Below are 20000 nucleotides of genomic sequence, written 5' to 3' on the forward strand. Positions count from 1 at the left end.
GCAGCAGCATTGTAGACTACTTCCTCACCGTCCTAAACCCAGAGTCTCTCTGAGCCTTCACTGTCAGCCCACTAACACCTCTCTGAGCCTTCACAGTCAGCCCACTAACACCTCTCTCTGAGCCTTCACTGTCAGCCCACTAACACCTCTCTCAGAGCCTTCACAGTCAGCCCACTAACACCTCTCTCAGAGCCTTCACAGTCAGCCCACTAACACCTCTCTCAGAGCCTTCACAGTCAGCCCACTAACACCTCTCTCAGAGCCTTCACAGTCAGCCCACTAACACCTCTCTCTGACCACAGTAAAATCACAGTGTATCTGAGAAGAGCAGAACCCAGAAGCATCACGGCCCAATACATTACATGGTACAAAACAGGCCTATAGATGGAGTGCAAAGAGTACAGACATCTACCAGAAAGCAAATAGTAGCCAAAAAATACAATCTCTCCTGGACAACTTTTTAGCCTTAACATTCTCCTGCAGAAATGAAGGTGGACATTTGGCTGTTTGGAACATAAACGTTATATTTGACAAATGAGCCTCCTTGGCTAATTTAAAGAAGCATAAGAGCAAACCAGAAATAACAGATCATGAAAAATGGTTTGATAATGATTGCAAACATCTAAGAAAGTCATTGAGAAATATATCTAATCAAAAAAACAGACAACCAGACAACAAAAATATAGGCCTTCAATATGGGGAAACACTGAAGCAACACAAACACACCCTGAGAACAAAAAAGGAACAGCACATTAGAAATCAGCTGGATGGAACTGAGGAATACATAGAATCAAACCACTTCTGGGAGAATTGGAATAAATTAAACAAACATCTTGAGGAATTGGCTATCCAAAATGGGGATATGTGGAGAAATCACTTTGCAAACCTCTACAGCAATATAACAAAGAGCCCAGAACAAAAAGTTATACAAGAAAAATTACAAATCCTTAAATCAGCAGTCAAAGAATATTAGAATCCTGTGGATACCCCAATTACAGAAGAAGAATTATTGGAAAACCTACGCACTCTCCAACCCAAAAAGGCCTGTGGTGCTGATGGTAATTTAAATGAAATGATCAAATATACAGACCACAAATTCAAATTGGCTATACTCAAACTCTTCAACATTATCCTCACTGCAGGTATTTCCCCTGATATTTGGAACCAGGGATTGATCACACAAATCTATTAAAAATAGAGACAAATTTGACCCAAATAATTACAGCAACTTGGGGAAAATTCTCTGCAGTATTATAATTAGCAGACTACGTCATTTCCTTGACGAACTCAACATCCTGAGCAGAAGCCAGATTGGATTTCTAAAACATTATCATACAACAGACCACATGTACACCCTCCACACTCTAATTGATAAACAAGTAAACCAAAACAAAGGCAAAATCTACTCGTGTTTTGTAGATCTCAAGAAAGCATTTGATTCAATTTGGCGCGAAGGTCTTTTTATAAACTAATAGAAAGTGGTATTGGAGGGAAAACCAATGTAAATCAATGTACACTAAAAACAAATGTGCGGTTAAAATTGGCAACAAGCAAACAGATTTCTTCTCTCAGGGACGGGGAGTGAAACAGGGCTGCCCAATAAGTCCAACATTACAAGAATCGGCAGCACCTGGTATCACCCTACACAACACTGAAAACAAGTGTCTGCTGTACACAGATGACCTGGTGCTGCTGTCTCCCACTAAGGAGGGTCTGCTGTAGACAGATGACCTGGTGCTGCTGTCTCCCACTAAGGAGGGTCTGCTGTAGACAGATGACCTGATGCTGCTGTCTCCCACTAAGGAGTGTCTGCTGTAGACAGATGACCTGGTGCTGCTGTCTCCCACTAAGGAGGGTTTGCTGTAGACAGATGACCTGGTGCTGCTGTCTCCCACTAAAGAGGGTCTGCTGTAGACAGATGACCTGATGCTGCTGTCTCCCACTAAGGAGGGTCTGCTGTAGACAGATGACCTGGTGCTGCTGTCTCCCACTAAAGAGGGTCTGCTGTAGACAGATGACCTGATGCTGCTGTCTCCCACTAAAGAGGGTCTGCTGTAGACAGATGACCTGATGCTGCTGTCTCCCACTAAGGAGGGTCTGCTGTAGACAGATGACCCGATGCTGCTGTCTCCCCCTAAAGAGGGTCTGCTGTAGACAGATGACCTGATGGTGCTGTCTCCCCCTAAAGAGGGGTTACAGCAGCACCTAGATTCACAGATTCTGTCAGACCTGGGCTCTGACCGTTAACCACAGGTTCTGTCAGACCTGGGCTCTGACCGTTAACCACAGGTTCTGTCAGACCTGGGCTCTGATCGTTAACCACAGATTCTGTCAGACCTGGGCTCTGACTGTTAACCACAGGTTCTGTCAGACCTGGGCTCTGACCGTTAACCACAGGTTCTGTCAGACCTGGGCTCTGACTGTTAACCACAGGTTCTGTCAGACCTGGGCTCTGACTGTTAACCACAGGTTCTGTCAGACCTGGGCTCTGACCGTTAACCACAGGTTCTGTCAGACCTGGGCTCTGATCGTTAACCACAGATTCTGTCAGACCTGGGCTCTGACCGTTAACCACAGGTTCTGTCAGACCTGGGCTCTGACCGTTAACCACAGGTTCTATCAGACCTGGGCTCTGACCGTTAACCACAGGTTCTGTCAGACCTGGGCTCTGACCGTTAACCACAGGTTCTGTCAGACCTGGGCTCTGACCGTTAACCACAGGTTCTGTCAGACCTGGGCTCTGACCGTTAACCACAGGTTTTGTCAGACCTGGGCTCTGACCATTAACCACAGGTTCTGTCAGACCTGGGCTCTGACCGTTAACCACAGGTTCTGTCAGACCTGGGCTCTGACCGTTAACCACAGGTTCTGTCAGACCTGGGCTCTGACTGTTAACCACAGGTTCTGTCAGACCTGGACTCTGACCGTTAACCACAGGTTCTGTCAGACCTGGGCTCTGACCGTTAACCTAAAAAAAACAAATATAATGATATTCCAAAAAAGGTCTGGAAATAAGGATGACAAATATAAATTCTATTTGAACACAGTTCTATTAGAGCACACCAAAAACTACACATATCTAGGACTAAATATCAGCAACACAGGTAGCTTTCACATGGCTGTGAATGAGCTGAGAGACAAAGCATGAAGAGCCTTCTATGCCATTAAAAGAAACATTCAAATAGAAATTCCAATTAGAATCTTTTTCAATCAGTTATAGAACCAATTGCTCTATATGGCAGTGAAGTATGGGGTCCAATCTCTAATAATGAATTCACCAAATGGGACAAACATCCAATTGAAATACTGCATGCAGAGTTTTGCAAGACTGTATTGCAAGTGCAAAGAAAAACTCCAAATACGCATGTAGAGCATAATTGGGCCAATACCCCCTCCTCATTCAAACAGAAAAAAGAGCCATCAAATTTTACAACCATCTAAAAACAAGTGACCCCAAAACATTCCATCACACAGCTCTACAATGTCAAGAGATGAAAAAAGAGAAGAGTCCCCTCAGCCAGCTGGTTCTGAGGCTCAGTCCACCAACTCAAACCAACCCCATAGATTCTCAGGACAGCACTCAGAAAATCTGGCCCAAGCAAATCATCACAAAACAAAAATAAAAATATATCACCTATTGGAAATACACCACAAAAAATCTAAGTAAACTTCAATGCTATTTGGCACTAAACAGACAGTACATGGTGGCAGACTATCTGACCACTGTGGCTGATAGAAAACTGAGGAAAACATTGACTAGGTACAGACTCAGTGAGCACAGTCTGGCTATAGAGACCGGTCGTCACAGGCAAACCTGGCTGTGACAGGCTGTGCTCACTCTGCACAGCCTGTCACAGCCAGGTTTGAGAGGGAGAGAGAGAGAGAGAGAGAGAGAGAGAGACAGAGAGAGAGAGAGAGAGAGAGAGAGAGAGAGAGAGAGAGAGGGAGAGGGAGAGGGAAAAGGAGAGAGAGAGAGAGAGAGGGAGAGGGAGAGGGAAAGGAGAGAGAGAGAGAGAGAGAGAGAGAGAGAGAGAGAGAGAGAGAGAGAGAGAGAGAGAGAGAGAGAGAGAGAGAGGAGAGGGAGAAGGAAAAGGAGAGAGAGAGAGAGAGAAATAGAGAGAGAGAGAGAGAGAGAGAGAGAGGAGAGGGAGAGGGAGAGGGAAAAGGAGAGGGAGAGAGAGGTAGAGAGAGAGATAGAGAGAGAGAGAGAGAGAGAAGAAAGAGAGAGAGAGAGAGAGAGAGAGAGAGAGAGAGAGAGAGAGAGAGAGAAAGAGAGAGAGAGAGAGAGAGAGAGAGAGAGAGAGAGAGAGAGAGAAAGAGAGAGAGAGAGAGAGAGAGAGAGAGAGAGAGAGAAAGAGAGAAAGAGACCACACACGTTTCTTTCCACAAGGCCGTGGGGTGAGACAGGGATGCAGCTTAAGCCCCACCCTCTTCACCATATACATCAATGAATTGGCGAGGGCACTAGGAAAGTCTGCAGAATCCTAGAATCTGAAGTCAAATGTCTACTGTTTGCTGATGATCTAATGCTTCTGTCACAACCAAGGAGGGTCTACAGCAGCACCTAGATCTTCTGCACAGATTCTGCCAGACCTGGGCCCTGACAGTATATCTCAGTAAGACCAAAATAATGGTGTTCCAAAAAAGGTCCATTTGCCAGGACCACAAATACAAATTCCATCTAGACACCGTTGCCCTAGAGCACACAAAAAACTATACATACCTCAGCCTAAACATCAGCGCCACAGGTATCTTCCACAAAGCTGTGAAAGATCTGAGAGACAAGAATGGCCTTCTATGCCATCAAATGAAACATAAAATTCAACATACCAATTAGAATCTGGCAAAAAATACTTGAATCAGTTATAGAGCCCATTGCCCTTTATGGTTGTGAGGTCTGGGATCTGCTCACCAACCAAGAGTTGACCAAATGGGAGAAACATCAAAATGAGACTCTGAATGCAGAATTCTGCAAAAAAATATCCCCTGTGTACAACGTAAAACACCAAATAAATAATGCAGAGCAGAATTAGGCCGATACCTGCTAATTATCAAAATCCAGAAAAGAGCTGTTCAATTCTACAACCACCTAAAAGGAAGTAATTCCCAAACCTCCCATAAATAACAAAGCCATCGCCTACAGAGAGATGAACCTGGAGAAGAGTCCAAGCTGGTCCTGGGGCTCTGTTCACAAACACAAACACACCCCACAGAGCCCCAGGACAGCAACTCAATTAGACCCGACCAAATCATGAGAAAACAAAAGGATCAATACTTTACACATTGAAAAGAATTAACAAAACAAAAGAGCAAACTAGAATGCTATTTGGCCCTAAACAGAGAGTACACAGTGGCAGAATACCTGTCCACTGTGACTGACCCAAACTTAAGGAAATCTTTGACTATGTACCGTCTCAGTGAGCATAGCCTTGCTATTGAGAAAGGCCGCCGTAGGCAGACCTGGCTCTGAAGAGAAGACAGGCTATGTGCTCACTGCCCACAAAATGAGGTGGAAACTGAGCTGCACTTCCTAACCTCCTGCCAAATGTATGACCATATTAGAGACACATATTTCCCTCAGATTACACAGACCCGCAAAGAATTTGAAAAAGTGTGTGCCACCACAGCAGCAAGATTTGTGACCTGTTGCCACGAGAAAAGGGCAACCAGTGAAGAACAAACACCATTGGAACTTTTGCGAGTGTCATGTTTACCTTCTTTCACTTGCTTTGGCAATGTTAGCATCTGATTCACATGCCAATAAAGCCCTTTTGAATTGAATTGAGAGAGATAGATGAACTTCGAGAATAGACAGCCGAGGAGATCTGAGGATAGCTGAGGTTTTATATATGACTGTAATGACTCTAGTCTCTACTGGCTCTTCTTGTTAGAGTAGAGAAGATAAATCTGATGAAAGATTAAACACCAGATCCACAGCCATTAAAGATTCATCTGAGTTGGAAAAGACTCTAGTCCAGAGCTGATAGATTCACCCTGCTGGATCTGTTAAATATTAAACGAGCTGGGCCATTTAGGAGCTGTTTACCATAATCTGAGTCAGATTCAGGGTCACCTCGGAACAGAAGAGAGTACATAGTACTTCTGAGCGATTAACTGTCTGTTAGTATTTTGATTTTTAAACAACTAATTGACTGACTTTGGTTTAATTATTTAACATCCTATTTTGTTAGCGTTTCTTCTCTGAGCTCAATGTGCACATCACACAGTTTCTCTAGAGATAAATCAGATCTTGACTGAACTGTGAGATGTAGTAGGGAGTCGTAGTTTCCAACAGGCTCTACATAGTTTAGCGCATAAAAACATAGTAATTAACTACAATGACCACAATCCATTGCACATCTACTTGTCCGGTCTGTGTTTCTTTTACGCCTGCTACGGAATAGACAGAAGAATGCATGATTGTGGGGTGATATAGAGAGTAAGCTGTTGCTTGGAGAGTTCTCTACCTGAAAAGACATGATCTAAGTGATTGATGGTATCCAGATGTCATAATAGGGATTTTGTATTTCACATTTATTTAACTAGGCAAGTCAGTTAGGAACAGTGGGTTAACTGCCTTGTTCAAGGGGCAGAACGACAGATTTCTACCTTGTCAGCTCAGGGGAGCCAATCTTGCAACCTTTCGGTCACTAGTCACTAGTCCAACACACACTAGGCTACCTGCCACCCCATGACTTGGAATTAAATAATTATGTTATCAAATAAAACTAATATAATATACACAAATGAAATATTTTAATACAATAAAGAGAGACAGATAGAGACAGAGACAGAGAGAGAGAGAGAAAGAAAGTAAAGAGTTAGTAATAACCATACATTTATCCAAGTCTAATTCTCATCTCCTATAGCTTGAAGATTGTATAATAGTTGTGTGGAGGTTGTGGGGAGGTTATCTGAGGCAGCATGGGGGATGATACACTCCCTTCGTTTATTTGAACATTGAAGCTAAAAAGGTTAAGTTTTAACATTTTGGATTTGAGATCAGATGGTTTATATGAGGCGACGGTACAACATGGCACCTTTTATTTGAGGGTTATTTCATCATATCTGTTTTACCATTTAGAAATGAAACTACTTAATATACAGTATCTAGCTAGTCCCCCCAACTGAAGGTGTCATAAGTACTTGGCCAAATTCAATTATTGTGTATTTAAGTGGTCAAAAGTTTAGAATTTGGTCAAATATTCCTAGCATGCAATTATTACATCAAATCTGTGACTCTACAAACTTGTTGGATGCATTTGTAATTTGGTTTGGATGTGTTTTGGGTTGTGCACAATAGAAATGAATGGTAAATAATGCATTGTGTGGGCCTCCCGAGTGCATCGCAGTGCGAGTTGTGCCACTAGTGATTCTGGGGTCGAGTCCAGGCTCTGTCGCAGCCGGCCGCGACCGGGAGACAACATGGGGCGGCGCACAATTGGCCCAGCGTCGGACTCGGGTTGGGGGAGGGTTTGGTCGGCAGGGATGTCCTTGTCCCATCATGCACTAGCGACTCCTGTGGCGGGCCGGGCTCAGTGCACGCTGACACGGTCACCAGGTGTAACGGTGTTTCCTCCGACACATTGGTGCGGCTGGCTTCCCGGGTTAAGTGGGCATTGTGTCAAGAAGCAGTGCGGCTTGGTTGGGTTGTGTTTCGAAAGACGTACAGTTCTCGATCTTCGCCTTTCCCGAGTCAGTACGGGAGTTGCAGCGATGAGACAAGACTGTAACTACCAATTGTATACCACGAAATTGGGGAGAAAAAGGGTATTATGTAATTTTGGAGTCACTTTTATTGTAAATAAGAATCTAATATATTTCTGAACACTTCTACGTTAATGTGGATGCTACCATGATTACAGATAATCGTGAATGAATTGTGAATAATGATGAGAGAGGAAGTTACTGAGGCACTGAGGAAGTTACTGAGGCATAACTCTGTAATTTTCTCGCATATTATTCATTATGATCTAATCATGGTAGCATCCACATTAACGTAGAAGTCACAAGCGTGATGAAGTCATTGTATGTATGAGTGTCTGGCCATGCAGAAAAGATGAGTGTAGTCTCTCCATGGCCCAGAAGTGTCAGCAGAAATATTTAATTGAACACTGTTTGACTGAGTGGAGAACAGAGGGGCAGGATAACTCCACTGTTTGGCTGAGTGGAGAACAGAGGAGGGAGAGATAACTCCACTTTTTGGCTGAGTGGAGAACAGAGGAGGGAGAGATAACTCCACTTTTTGGCTGAGTGGAGAACAGAGGAGGGAGAGAACTCCACTGTTTGACTGAGTGGAGAACAGAGGAGGGAGGGATAACTCCACTGTTTGGCAGAGTGGAGAACAGAGGAGGGAGGGATAACTCCACTGTTTGACTGAGTGGAGAACAGAGGAGGGAGAGAACTCCACTGTTTGACTGAGTGGAGAACAGAGGAGGGAGGGATAACTCCACTGTTTGGCTGAGTGGAGAACAGAGGGGCAGGATAACTCCACTGTTTGGCTGAGTGGAGAACAGAGGAGGGAGGGAAAACTCCACTGTTTGGCTGAGTGGAGAACAGAGGAGGGAGAGAACTCCACTGTTTTGCTGAGTGGAGAACAGAGGAGGGAGAGAACTCCACTGTTTGGCTGAGTGGAGAACAGAGGGGCAGGATAACTCCACTATTTGGCTGAGTAGAGAACAGAGGAGGAAGAGAACTCCACTGTTTTGCTGAGTGGAGAACAGAGGAGGGAGAGAACGCCACTGTTTGGCTGAGTGGAGAACAGAGGGGCAGGATAACTCCACTGTTTGGCTGAGTGGAGAACAGAGGAGGGAGGGATAACTCTACTGTTTGGCTGAGTGGAGAACAGAGGAGGGAGAGAACTCCACTGTTTGGCTGAGTGGAGAACAGAGGAGGGAGGGATAACTCCACTGTTTGCCTGAGTGGAGAACAGAGGAGGGAGAGATAACTCCACTGTTTGACTGAGTGGAGAACAGAGGAGGGAGAGAACTCCACTGTTTGGCTGAGTGGAGAACAGAGGAGGGAGAGATAACTCCACTGTTTGGCTAAGTGGAGAACAGAGGAGGGAGAGATAACTCCACTGTTTGGCTAAGTGGAGAACAGGGAGGGAGAGATAACTCCACTGTTTGGCTGAGTGGAGAACAGAGGAGGGAGAGATAACTCCACTGTTTGGCAGAGTGGAGAACAGAGGAGGGAGAGATAACTCCTCTGTTTGGCTAAGTGGAGAACAGGGAGGGAGAGATAACTCCACTGTTTGGCTGAGTGGAGAACAGAGGAGGGAGAGATAACTCCACTGTTTGGCTAAGTGGAGAACAGAGGAGGGAGAGATAACTCCACTGTTTGGCTGAGTGGAGAACAGAGGAGGGAGAGATAACTCCACTGTTTGGCTGAGTGGAGAACAGAGGAGGGAGAGATAACTCCTCTGTTTGGCTAAGTGGAGAACAGAGGAGGGAGAGATAACTCCACTGTTTGGCTGAGTGGAGAACAGAGGAGGGAGAGATAACTCCACTGTTTGGCTGAGTGGAGAACAGAGGAGGGGGAGATAACTCCACTGTTTGGCAGAGTGGAGAACAGAGGAGGGAGAGATAACTCCACTGTTTGGCTAAGTGGAGAACAGAGGGGCAGGATAACTCCACTGTTTGGCTGAGTGGAGAACAGAGGAGGGAGAGATAACTCCACTTTTTGGCTGAGTGGAGAACAGAGGAGGGAGAGATAACTCCACTGTTTGGCTGAGTGGAGAACAGAGGAGGGGGAGATAACTCCACTGTTTGGCAGAGTGGAGAACAGAGGAGGGAGAGATAACTCCACTGTTTGGCTAAGTGGAGAACAGGGAGGGAGAGAACTCCACTGTTTGGCTGAGTGGAGAACAGAGGAGGGAGAGATAACTCCACTGTTTGGCTGAGTGGAGAACAGAGGAGGGAGAGATAACTCCACTGTTTGGCTGAGTGGAGAACAGAGGAGGGAGAGATAACTCCACTGTTTGGCTGAGTGGAGAACAGGGAGGGAGAGATAACTCCACTGTTTGACTGAGTGGAGAACAGAGGAGGGAGAGATAACTCCTCTGTTTGGCTAAGTGGAGAACAGGGAGGGAGAGATAACTCCACTGTTTGGCTGAGTGGAGAACAGAGGAGGGAGAGATAACTCCACTGTTTGGCTAAGTGGAGAACAGGGAGGGAGAGATACCGAGTTCAAAACAACTGAATGTATGTGCCTTAGAAGTACAATGAGCAAAAATATTAAAGCAACATGTAAAGTGTTGGTCCCATGTTGAAATAAAAGATCCCAGAAATGTTCCATACTCACAAAAAAGCTTATTTCTCTAAGATGTTTCATTTCTCTAAAATGCCCATATTTGTCTACATCCTGTTAGTGAGCGTTTCTCTAAAATGCCCATATTTGTCTACATCCTGTTAGTGAGCGTTTCTCTAAAATGCCCATATTTGTCTACATCCTGTTAGTGAGCGTTTCTCTAAAATGCCCATATTTGTCTACATCCTGTTAGTGAGCGTTTTTCCTTTGCCAAGATAATCCATCCACCTGACAGATGTGGCATATCAAGAAGCTGATTAAACAGCATGATTAATATCCAGCACACTGTGCTGGGGGACAATAAAAGGCCACTCACTTTAAAATGTGAAGTTTAATCACACAACACAATGCCACAGATGTCTCAAGTTTTGAGGTAGCGTGCAGTTGGCACGCTGACTGCAGGAATTCCCAGCAAAGCTGTTGCCAGAGACCACGTGTAACCACGCCAGCCCACGACCTCCATATCTGGCTTCTTCACCTGCGGGATCGTCTGAGACCAGCCACCTGGACAGCTGAATAAACTGTGGGTTTGCATAACCAAAAAATTTCGTCACAGACTGTCTCAGGGAAGCTCATCTGCATGCTTTTCGTCCTCACCAGGGTCTGGACCTGACTGGACCTGGGACCGTGCATTATCATGCTGAAACATGAGGTGATGGTGGCAGATGAATGGCATGACAATGGGCTTCAGGATCTCATCACGGTATCTCTGTGTATTCAAATTGCCATCGATAAAATGCAATTGTGTTAATTTTCCGTGTCTTATGCCTGCCCATACCATAACCCCACCGCCACCATGGGGTGCACTATTCACAACGTTGACATCAGCAAACCGCTTGCCCACACAACGCCAGTGGCCATCGAAGATGAGCAGTTCATAGATACATACGTGATGAGATGCTGAGGCCCATTGTCGTGCCATTCATCCGCCACCATCACCTCATGTTTCAGCATGATAATGCATGGTCCCATGTCGAAAGGATCTGTACACAATTCCTGGAATCTGAAAATGCCCCAGTTCGTCCATGGCCTGCATACTCACCAGACATGTCACCCATTGAGCATGTTTGGGATGCTCTGGATTGGCGTGTACAACTGCTTGTTCCAGTTCCCACCAATATCCAGCAACTTCGCACAGCCATTGAAGAGGAGTGGGACAACATTCCACAGGCCACAATCAACAGCCTGATCAACTCTATGTGAAGGAGATGTGTCTCTGCATGAGACAAATGGTGGTCACACCAGATACTGACTGGTTTTCTGATCCACACCCCCTACATTTTTTCAAGTATCTGTGACCAACTAAAATTAAATTTACAATATCGAACAAGATAATATAAATCATAAGACAGTTATGTATATTCTTCTGTATATCAAATTATATATACATTAACTTAATTTCCTTTAATGACTTAGACATTAGTTAGAAACTAAATATTGCACAATGTCCTCATTTGTGGTTGCCTCAACAACAACTATACAATTAGTTTTTAGTTTGTGTCCTGTATTCCCAGTCATGTGAAATCCATAGATTAGGGCCTAATGAATTTTTAAAAATTGACTGGTTACCTTCTATGAACTGCAACTCAGTAAAATCTTTGAGTTTATATTTTTGTTCAGTGTACTTTTCACATACAAACATTATATGTCCGCACAATTACGACTCCCAGAAATCACACTGACAATGGGGGGTAGAACGTTTATTTTGATTGGTGATTTTCTACATATACCAGAGTGCCATCAGCAGCCTGATTACAGATGAATCCATGTAAATAGGATTATTAGGGAAATGGTTATTGTTGCAAAGCATGTAAACATTCACAACAAACTATTATTATAATCTCACTATCCACAATAATCATATGATTGCGTGCGTGTAACCGTGCTTGGTTTCATGTGAATGGCAATGGACAGTGGATATTGTTTATGATTAAACTTTGATCATCACCCATATTCATGTAGTCCTTGAAAAGTTTCCTAAACAAAGACATTTCTCCAGGGAATTCTCTTATTAACTTCTTCGAGATAGGGGGCACTCTTATAATTTTTGGATAAAAAAACGTTCCCGTTTTAAACAAGATATTTTGTCACGAAAAGATGCTCGACTATGCATGTAATTGACAGCTTTGGAAAGAAAAAACTCTGATGTTTCCAAAACTGCAAAGATATTATCTGTGAGTGCTCCAGAACTAATGCTACAGGCGAATTTCATACAGGAAATGGTCCAGATTTTGAATGCCCTGTGTTCCAATGTCTCCTTATGTGGCTGTGAATGCGCCAGGAATGAGCCTGCACTTTCTGTCGTTTCCCCAAGGTGTCTGCAGCGTGATGAGACGTATTTGTATTTGTAGGCATATCATTGGAAGATTGACCATAAGAGACTACATTTACCAGGTGTCCGCCCGGTGTCCTCCGTCAAAATTATTGCGTAATCTCCAGCTCCATGCGCGTTCCATTTTCTTCAGAGGAGAAACTAAACTGCCACGAATGATTTATCATCGATAGATATGTGAAAAACACCTTGAGGATTGATTCTAAACAACGTTTGCCATGTTTCTGTCGATATTATGGAGTTATAATTTGGAAAAATGTTTGCGTTGTAATGACTTAATTTCCGGGTTTTTTCTTACCCAAACGTGATGAACAAAACGGAGCGATTTGTCCTAGGCTTAATGGTATGCTAGCTATCAATACTCTTACACAAATGCTTGTTTAGCTATGGTTCAAAAGCATATTTTGAAAATCTGAGATGACAGTGTTGTTAACAAAAGGCTAAGCTTGAGAGCTAATATATTTATTTCATTTCATTTGCGATTTTCATGAATAGTTAACGTTGCGTTATGCTAATGAGCTTGCAGCGATAATTACACTCCTGGATACAGTTTTTTTTCGTAGCCAAACGAGATGAACAAAACGGAGCGATTTGTCCTACACAAATAATCTTTTTGGAAAAACTGAACATTTGCTATCTAACTGAGAGTCTCCTCATTGAAAACATCCGAAGTTCTTCAAAGGTAAATTATTTTTATTTGAATGCTTTTCTTGTTTTTGTGAAAATGTTGCATGCTGAATGCTAGGCTTAATGCTATGCTAGCTGTCAATACTCTTACACAAATGCTTGTTTAGCTATGGTTCAAAAGCATATTTTGAAAATCTGAGATGACAGTGTTGTTAACAAAAGGCTAAGCTTGAGAGCTAATATATTTATTTCATTTCATTTGCGATTTTCATGAATAGTTAACATTGTTGCGTTATGGTAATGAGCTTGAGGCTATAAATAGGATCCCGGATACGGGATTGCTCGTCGCAACAGGGTAAAGATTCCAAAACAAAGACATTTCTCCAGGGAATTGTCTTAAAGTTTCCTAAACAAAGACATTCCTCCAGGGACTGTCTACACACACTACACCACCCTACCCCCACACCAACACACACTACACCCCCCTACCCCAAACACACACATTAACCCCACCCTACCCCCACCCCCACACCAACACACACTACAACACCCTACCCCCAACACACACATTAACCCCACCCCCCACACCAACACACACTACCTTACCCTGGCAGTATCCTTGGGGGTGTAGGAACTCTCCCTCAGGACAGCTGGTAGTGCAGTACCCATTGTGGAATTTGGCCAGGGGGGGGCAGGACACACAGTCAGCCTTGGACGGCCCGCTACACTCCTGGCAGGATGGGTGGCACCCTGGGAGAGGAAGACGGTGTGAGGAGGGTGTGAGGAGGAGGTGAGGAGAGAGGGGGAGGAGTGTGTGGGGAGGAGGTGAGGAGAGAGGGGAGGAGGGTGTGGGGAGGAGGTGAGGAGGTGAGGAGAGAGGGGGAGGAGGGTGTGAGGAGGAGGTGAGGAGAGAGGGGGAGGAGGGTGTGGGGAGGAGGTGAGGAGGTGAGGAGAGAGGGGGAAGAGGGTATGGGGAGGAGTAGAGGAGAGAGGGGGAGGAGGGTGGGAGGAGGAGGGTGTGGGGAGAGAGATCAAATCATGATAAAACAAAAAAGATAATTACTTGACACATTGGAAAGAATTGACAAAAAATACTAGGAAACTAGACTGCTATTTGGCCCTGAACAGAGAGTACACAGTGGCAGAATACCTGACCACTGTGACTGACGCAAACTTAAGGAAAGCTTTGACTATACAGACTCAGTGAGCATAGCCTTGCTATTGAGAAAGGCCACCCTAGGCAGACATGGCTCTCAAGAGAAGACAGGCTCACAAAATGAGGTGGAAACTGAACTGCACTTTCTAACCTCCTGCTTAATGTATGACCATATTAGAGACACATATTTCCCTCACATTACACAGATCCACAAAGAACTCGAAAACAAACCCAATTTTGATAAACTCCCATATCTACTCGTTAAAATACCACAGTGTTACATTACAGCAGCAAGATGTGACCTGTTGCCACAAGAAAAGGTCAACCAGTGAGGAACAAACACCTCTGTAAAGACAACACATATTTATGTTGATTTATTTTCCCTTTTGTACTTTAACTATTTGCACATTGTTACAACACTATATATAGACATAATATGACATTTGTAATGTCTTTATTCTTTTGGAACTTCTGTGCGTGTAATGTTTACTGTTCATTCTTATTGTTTATTTCACTTTTGTATACTATCTACCTCATTTGCTTTGGCAATGTTAACATATGTTTCCCATGCCAATAAAGCCCCTTGAATTGAATTGAATTGAGAGGGGGAGGAGGAGGGGGAGTGGGGGTCTGTTGGTTGCTCAGATAACTAGACCAATTTCCCTCAAAGAACGTAACAAAGACTTAGTAGGAGACCTGATGAAGACAGTGGGTCACTGAAAGGTCAACTCCCTGCCGGTCTAAGATGGTAAACGAGGCGTTGCTAACGAACAGCTCCACATCACACCCCTTCTGCTAATTCCGTTAAAGTAAGGAGTCTGTGGTGAAAGCCCAGTGAGCTGTTAAAGCACTCGTTGGTGATTAAGACTTGTGACCCAAATGACTGCCTATTTCCTATGTAGCCCATTAGGCTCTGATCGAGAAAAAAAAATAGTGCACTATATAGGGAACAGAGTGCATTTTGGGACACCCTTACTTTAAGTACCGCAGACTGTTTAAAAGGAGAAGCTTTGGTCAGAAATGTTGAACTGCTGAAATAAATGGTCTTCCCACAGTAACTTCAAATGTATTCTGTTTTGTCTTCAAGTTCTTAAAGTGGGTGAGAAGGATCATTATTTCCCTCTATGATTCTGATTCAGCCTCGGGGGAAAAATGCACAGTGAATGTACTTTTGATATTCGATGTGGAACGAATGAATCGTATCGGCAACTCACATACAGCATTTCCATGCTAAAACAATTAAATTTTTTATTTTACCTTTATTTGACCAGGCAAGTCAGTTAAGAACAAATTCTTATTTTCAATGACGGCCTAGGAACAGTGGGTTAACTGCCTGTTCAGGGGCAGAATGACAGATTTGTACCTTGTCAGCTCGGGGGTTTGAACTTGCAACCTTCCGGTTACTAGTCCAACGCTCTAACCACTAGGCTACCCTGCCGCCCCATTACAGTAACAACTCCAGGATAACTGTTTCTACGACAGCCAGAAGTACTGCATTTAAATCCATCGTTAGTAAAAAAAATGTTATCTTCAAAGAGTCCCCTTCAAATAAGAGCATTACAGTCTTTTCACATTCAAATACCAATTTGAAACTTGTTTATTGTCTGTCTTCTGTAACTGACTGGGTCTGCTGTGTGTCAGTTAACGTGATGGGTGAACAGTATTGGTTAACCAGGTGATGGCGTGTGTGTGTGTGTGTGTGTGTGTGTGTGTGTGTGTGTGTGTGTGTGTGTGTGTGTGTGTGTGTGTGTGTGTGTGTGTGTGTGTGTGTGTGTGTGTGTGTGTGTGTGTGTGTGTGTGTGTGGGTATGTGTGTGTGTGTGTGTGTGTGTGTGTGTGTGTGTGTGCTGGTCTTCCCCACCTTGGCAGGTGTTATCCTGGATGTTGAAGCCTGGGGGACATCTGAGAACACACTGGCCTTCCTGGAGGACGTAGGGCGGGGCACAAGAAGTGCAGTTCTGACCACTTCCTCCGGTGCACTGTAAACAGGAAGTGTGGCATTCTGAAAGGGAAGAAGAGGAGAGAAGATTGAGCTATTATCCGTTAACACTTCCAAAAAAAAAAAATGTTTGAGGAAACGCAGACTCTTTAAGCTGAATGTATTGCCTCGGCTGGAAGTGCTAGTCACAATGTAGAGGGGTTTCATCACATAACGATAACAGTATAATTTACAGACCAGCGGCCTGTCATTGTGACGGTTCCTGTGTTTAGCACTCTGCCGTTCCCACTTTGTGCACTCACAGTATCTAGGCTACGTGTACTCACAGTATCTGGGCTACGTGTACTCTCAGTATCTATGCTACGTGTACTCACAGTATCTGGGCTACGTGTACTCACAGTAACTAGGCTATGTGTACTCACTGTATCTGGGCTACGTGTACTCACAGTAACTAGGCTACGTGCACTCACAGTATCTAGGCTGTGTGTACTCACAGTATCTAGGCTGTGTGTACTCACAGTATCTAAGCTATGTGTACTCACAGTAACTAGGCTATGTGTACTCACAGTATCTAGGCTGTGTGTACTCACAGTATCTAGGCTATGTGTACTCACAATATCTAGGCTATGTGTACTCACAGTATCTAGGCTGTGTGTACTCACAGTATCTAGGCTGTGTGTACTCACAGTATCTAGGCTGTGTGTACTCACAGTATCTAGGCTACGTGTAATCACAGTATCTAGGCTACGTGTACTCACAGTATCTAGGCTGGGTGTAGTCACAGTGTACTCACAGTATCTAGGCTATGTGTACTCACAGTGTACTCACAGTATCTAGGCTACGTGCACTCACAGTATCTAGGCTATGTGCACTTACAGTATCTAGGCTATGTGCACTCACAGTATCTAGGCTATGTGCACTCACAGTATCTAGGCTATGTGCACTCACAGTATTTAGGCTATGTGCACTCACAGTATCTAGGCTATGTGCACTCACAGTATCTAGGCTATGTGCACTCACAGTATCTAGGCTATGTGTACTCACAGTATCTAGGCTATGTGTACTCACAGTGTACTCACAGTATCTAGGCTACGTGCACTCACAGTATGTAGGCTATGTGTACTCACAGTATCTAGGCTATGTGCACTCACAGTATCTAGGCTATGTGTCCTCACAGTATCTAGGCTGTGTGTACTCACAGTATCTAGGCTACGTGTAATCACAGTATCTAGGCTGGGTGTACTCACAGTGTACTCACAGTATCTAGGCTACGTGTACTCACAGTATCTAGGCTATATGTACTCACAGTATCTAGGCTATATGTACTCACAGTGTACTCACAGTATCTAGGCTATGTGTACTCACAGTATCTAGGCTATGTGTACTCACAGTATCTAGGCTATGTGTACTCACAGTATCTAGGCTACGTGTACTCACAGTATCTAGGCTATGTGTACTCACAGTATCTAGGCTATGTGTACTCACAGTATCTAGGCTACGTGTACTCACAGTATCTAGGCTACGTGTACTCACAGTATCTAGGCTATGTGTACTCACAGTATCTAGGCTACGTGTACTCACAGTATCCAGGCTATATGTACTCACAGTGTACTCACAGTATCTAGGCTATGTGTACTCACAGTATCTAGGCTATGTGTACTCACAGTATCTAGGCTACGTGTACTCACAGTATCTAGGCTATGTGTACACACAGTATCTAGGCTATGTGTACTCACAGTATCTAGGCTACGTGTACTCACAGTATCTAGGCTATATGTACTCACAGTATCTAGGCTATGTGTACTCACAGTGTACTCACAGTATCTAGGCTACATGCACTCACAGTATGTAGGCTATGTGTACTCACAGTATCTAGGCTATGTGCACTCACAGTATCTAGGCTATGTGTCCTCACAGTATCTAGGCTGTGTGTACTCACAGTATCTAGGCTACGTGTAATCACAGTATCTAGGCTACGTGTAATCACAGTATCTAGGCTGGGTGTACTCACAGTGTACTCACAGTATCTAGGCTATATGTACTCACAGTATCTAGGCTATGTGTACTCACAGTGTACTCACAGTATCTAGGCTACATGCACTCACAGTATGTAGGCTATGTGTACTCACAGTATCTAGGCTATGTGCACTCACAGTATCTAGGCTATGTGTCCTCACAGTATCTAGGCTATGTGTACTCACAGTATCTAGGCTATGTGTACTCACAGTATCTAGGCTACGTGTACTCACAGTATCTAGGCTATGTGTACTCACAGTATCTAGGCTATATGTACTCACAGTATCTAGGCTATGTGTACTCACAGTGTACTCACAGTATCCAGGCTATATGTACTCACAGTGTACTCACAGTATCTAGGCTATGTGTACTCACAGTATCTAGGCTATGTGTACTCACAGTATCTAGGCTACGTGTACTCACAGTATCTAGGCTATGTGTACTCATAGTATCTAGGCTATGTGTACTCACAGTATCTAGGCTACGTGTACTCACAGTATCTAGGCTACGTGTACTCACAGTATCTAGGCTATGTGTACTCACAGTATCTAGGCTATGTGTACTCACAGTATCTAGGCTATGTGTACTCACAGTATCTAGGCTATGTGTACTCACAGTATCTAGGCTACGTGTACTCACAGTATCTAGGCTATGTGTACTCACAGTATCTAGGCTATGTGTACTCACAGTATCTAGGCTACGTGTACTGACAGTATCTAGGCTACGTGTACTCACAATATCTAGGCTACGTGTACTCACAGTATCTAGGCTACATGTACTCACAGTATCTAGGCTATGTGTACTCACAGATGGACTGTTGCTACAGTCTTAGGATAAATGGTGCTATCTCGAACCTAAAAGGGTACTTCCGCAGCCTCATAGGTGAACGCTTTGAAGAACCCTTTTTTTAGTTCCAGGTAGAACCCTTTTGGGTTCTATGGATAATTCTTTCCACAGAGGTTTCTACATAGAACCCAAAAGGGTTCTTCAAAGGGTTCTCCTATAGAGATAGCTGAAGAACCGTTTTGAAATCTTTTTTTCTAAGCGTAACCCATCCGTGGGCCCACCACTGACAGCAGGCAGGAGGGCCAATGTGTGACCCCTGCCTAACTTCCTGGTACAACCTCTCATGGAAACCTCTTGATCGTGTGTGAGTGAGTGAGTGCATGTGTGTGTGTCTGTGTCTACATTGCGTCCCTTAAGGGGACTTCACATGTCTCTCTCTCTCTGTCAGCACACTGAGAAAGCCTATCTGTTTCAGTAATTGAGTTTATCACCTCCTTCCACAGTACTGGAGACACATTATATGGAACTGCAGGACAGCTTCCCTCAGCCACCAGGACAGGAGTAGAAAGACAGACAGCAGCCTGCCAGCCTGGGTACATCGGCTGTGTTCAAAATGGCTTCTTCTTCTTCAAATATTGTGCAATACCTTGTGACCAGAGCATTATTTTACCTTTATTTTACTAGGCAAGTCAGTTAAGAACAAATTCTTATTTTCAATGACGGCCTAGGAACAGTGGGTTAACTGCCTGTTCAGGGACAGATTTGTACCTTGTCAGCTCAGGGATTCGAACTTGCAACCTTTCAGTTACTAGTCCAACGCTCTAACCACTAGGCTAC

At 44.1% G+C, this 20000-nt stretch overlaps 1 protein-coding gene across 1 annotated transcript in view; it reads right to left on the minus strand.

Annotated features, from left to right (window-relative positions):
* Positions 1 to 20000, minus strand: part of LOC112240057 (extracellular matrix organizing protein FRAS1) — a 338168-nt gene that overhangs the window by 119755 nt on the left and 198413 nt on the right. Inside the window, 2 exon segments of the mRNA XM_042331265.1 lie at positions 13874 to 14017; positions 16284 to 16424. Of these exon segments, the coding sequence (XP_042187199.1) occupies positions 13874 to 14017; positions 16284 to 16424 (285 nt within the window).

The sequence above is a fragment of the Oncorhynchus tshawytscha genome, linkage group LG12, assembly GCF_018296145.1.
Source record: "Oncorhynchus tshawytscha isolate Ot180627B linkage group LG12, Otsh_v2.0, whole genome shotgun sequence".
NCBI classification, from domain to species: Eukaryota; Metazoa; Chordata; class Actinopteri; order Salmoniformes; family Salmonidae; genus Oncorhynchus; species Oncorhynchus tshawytscha.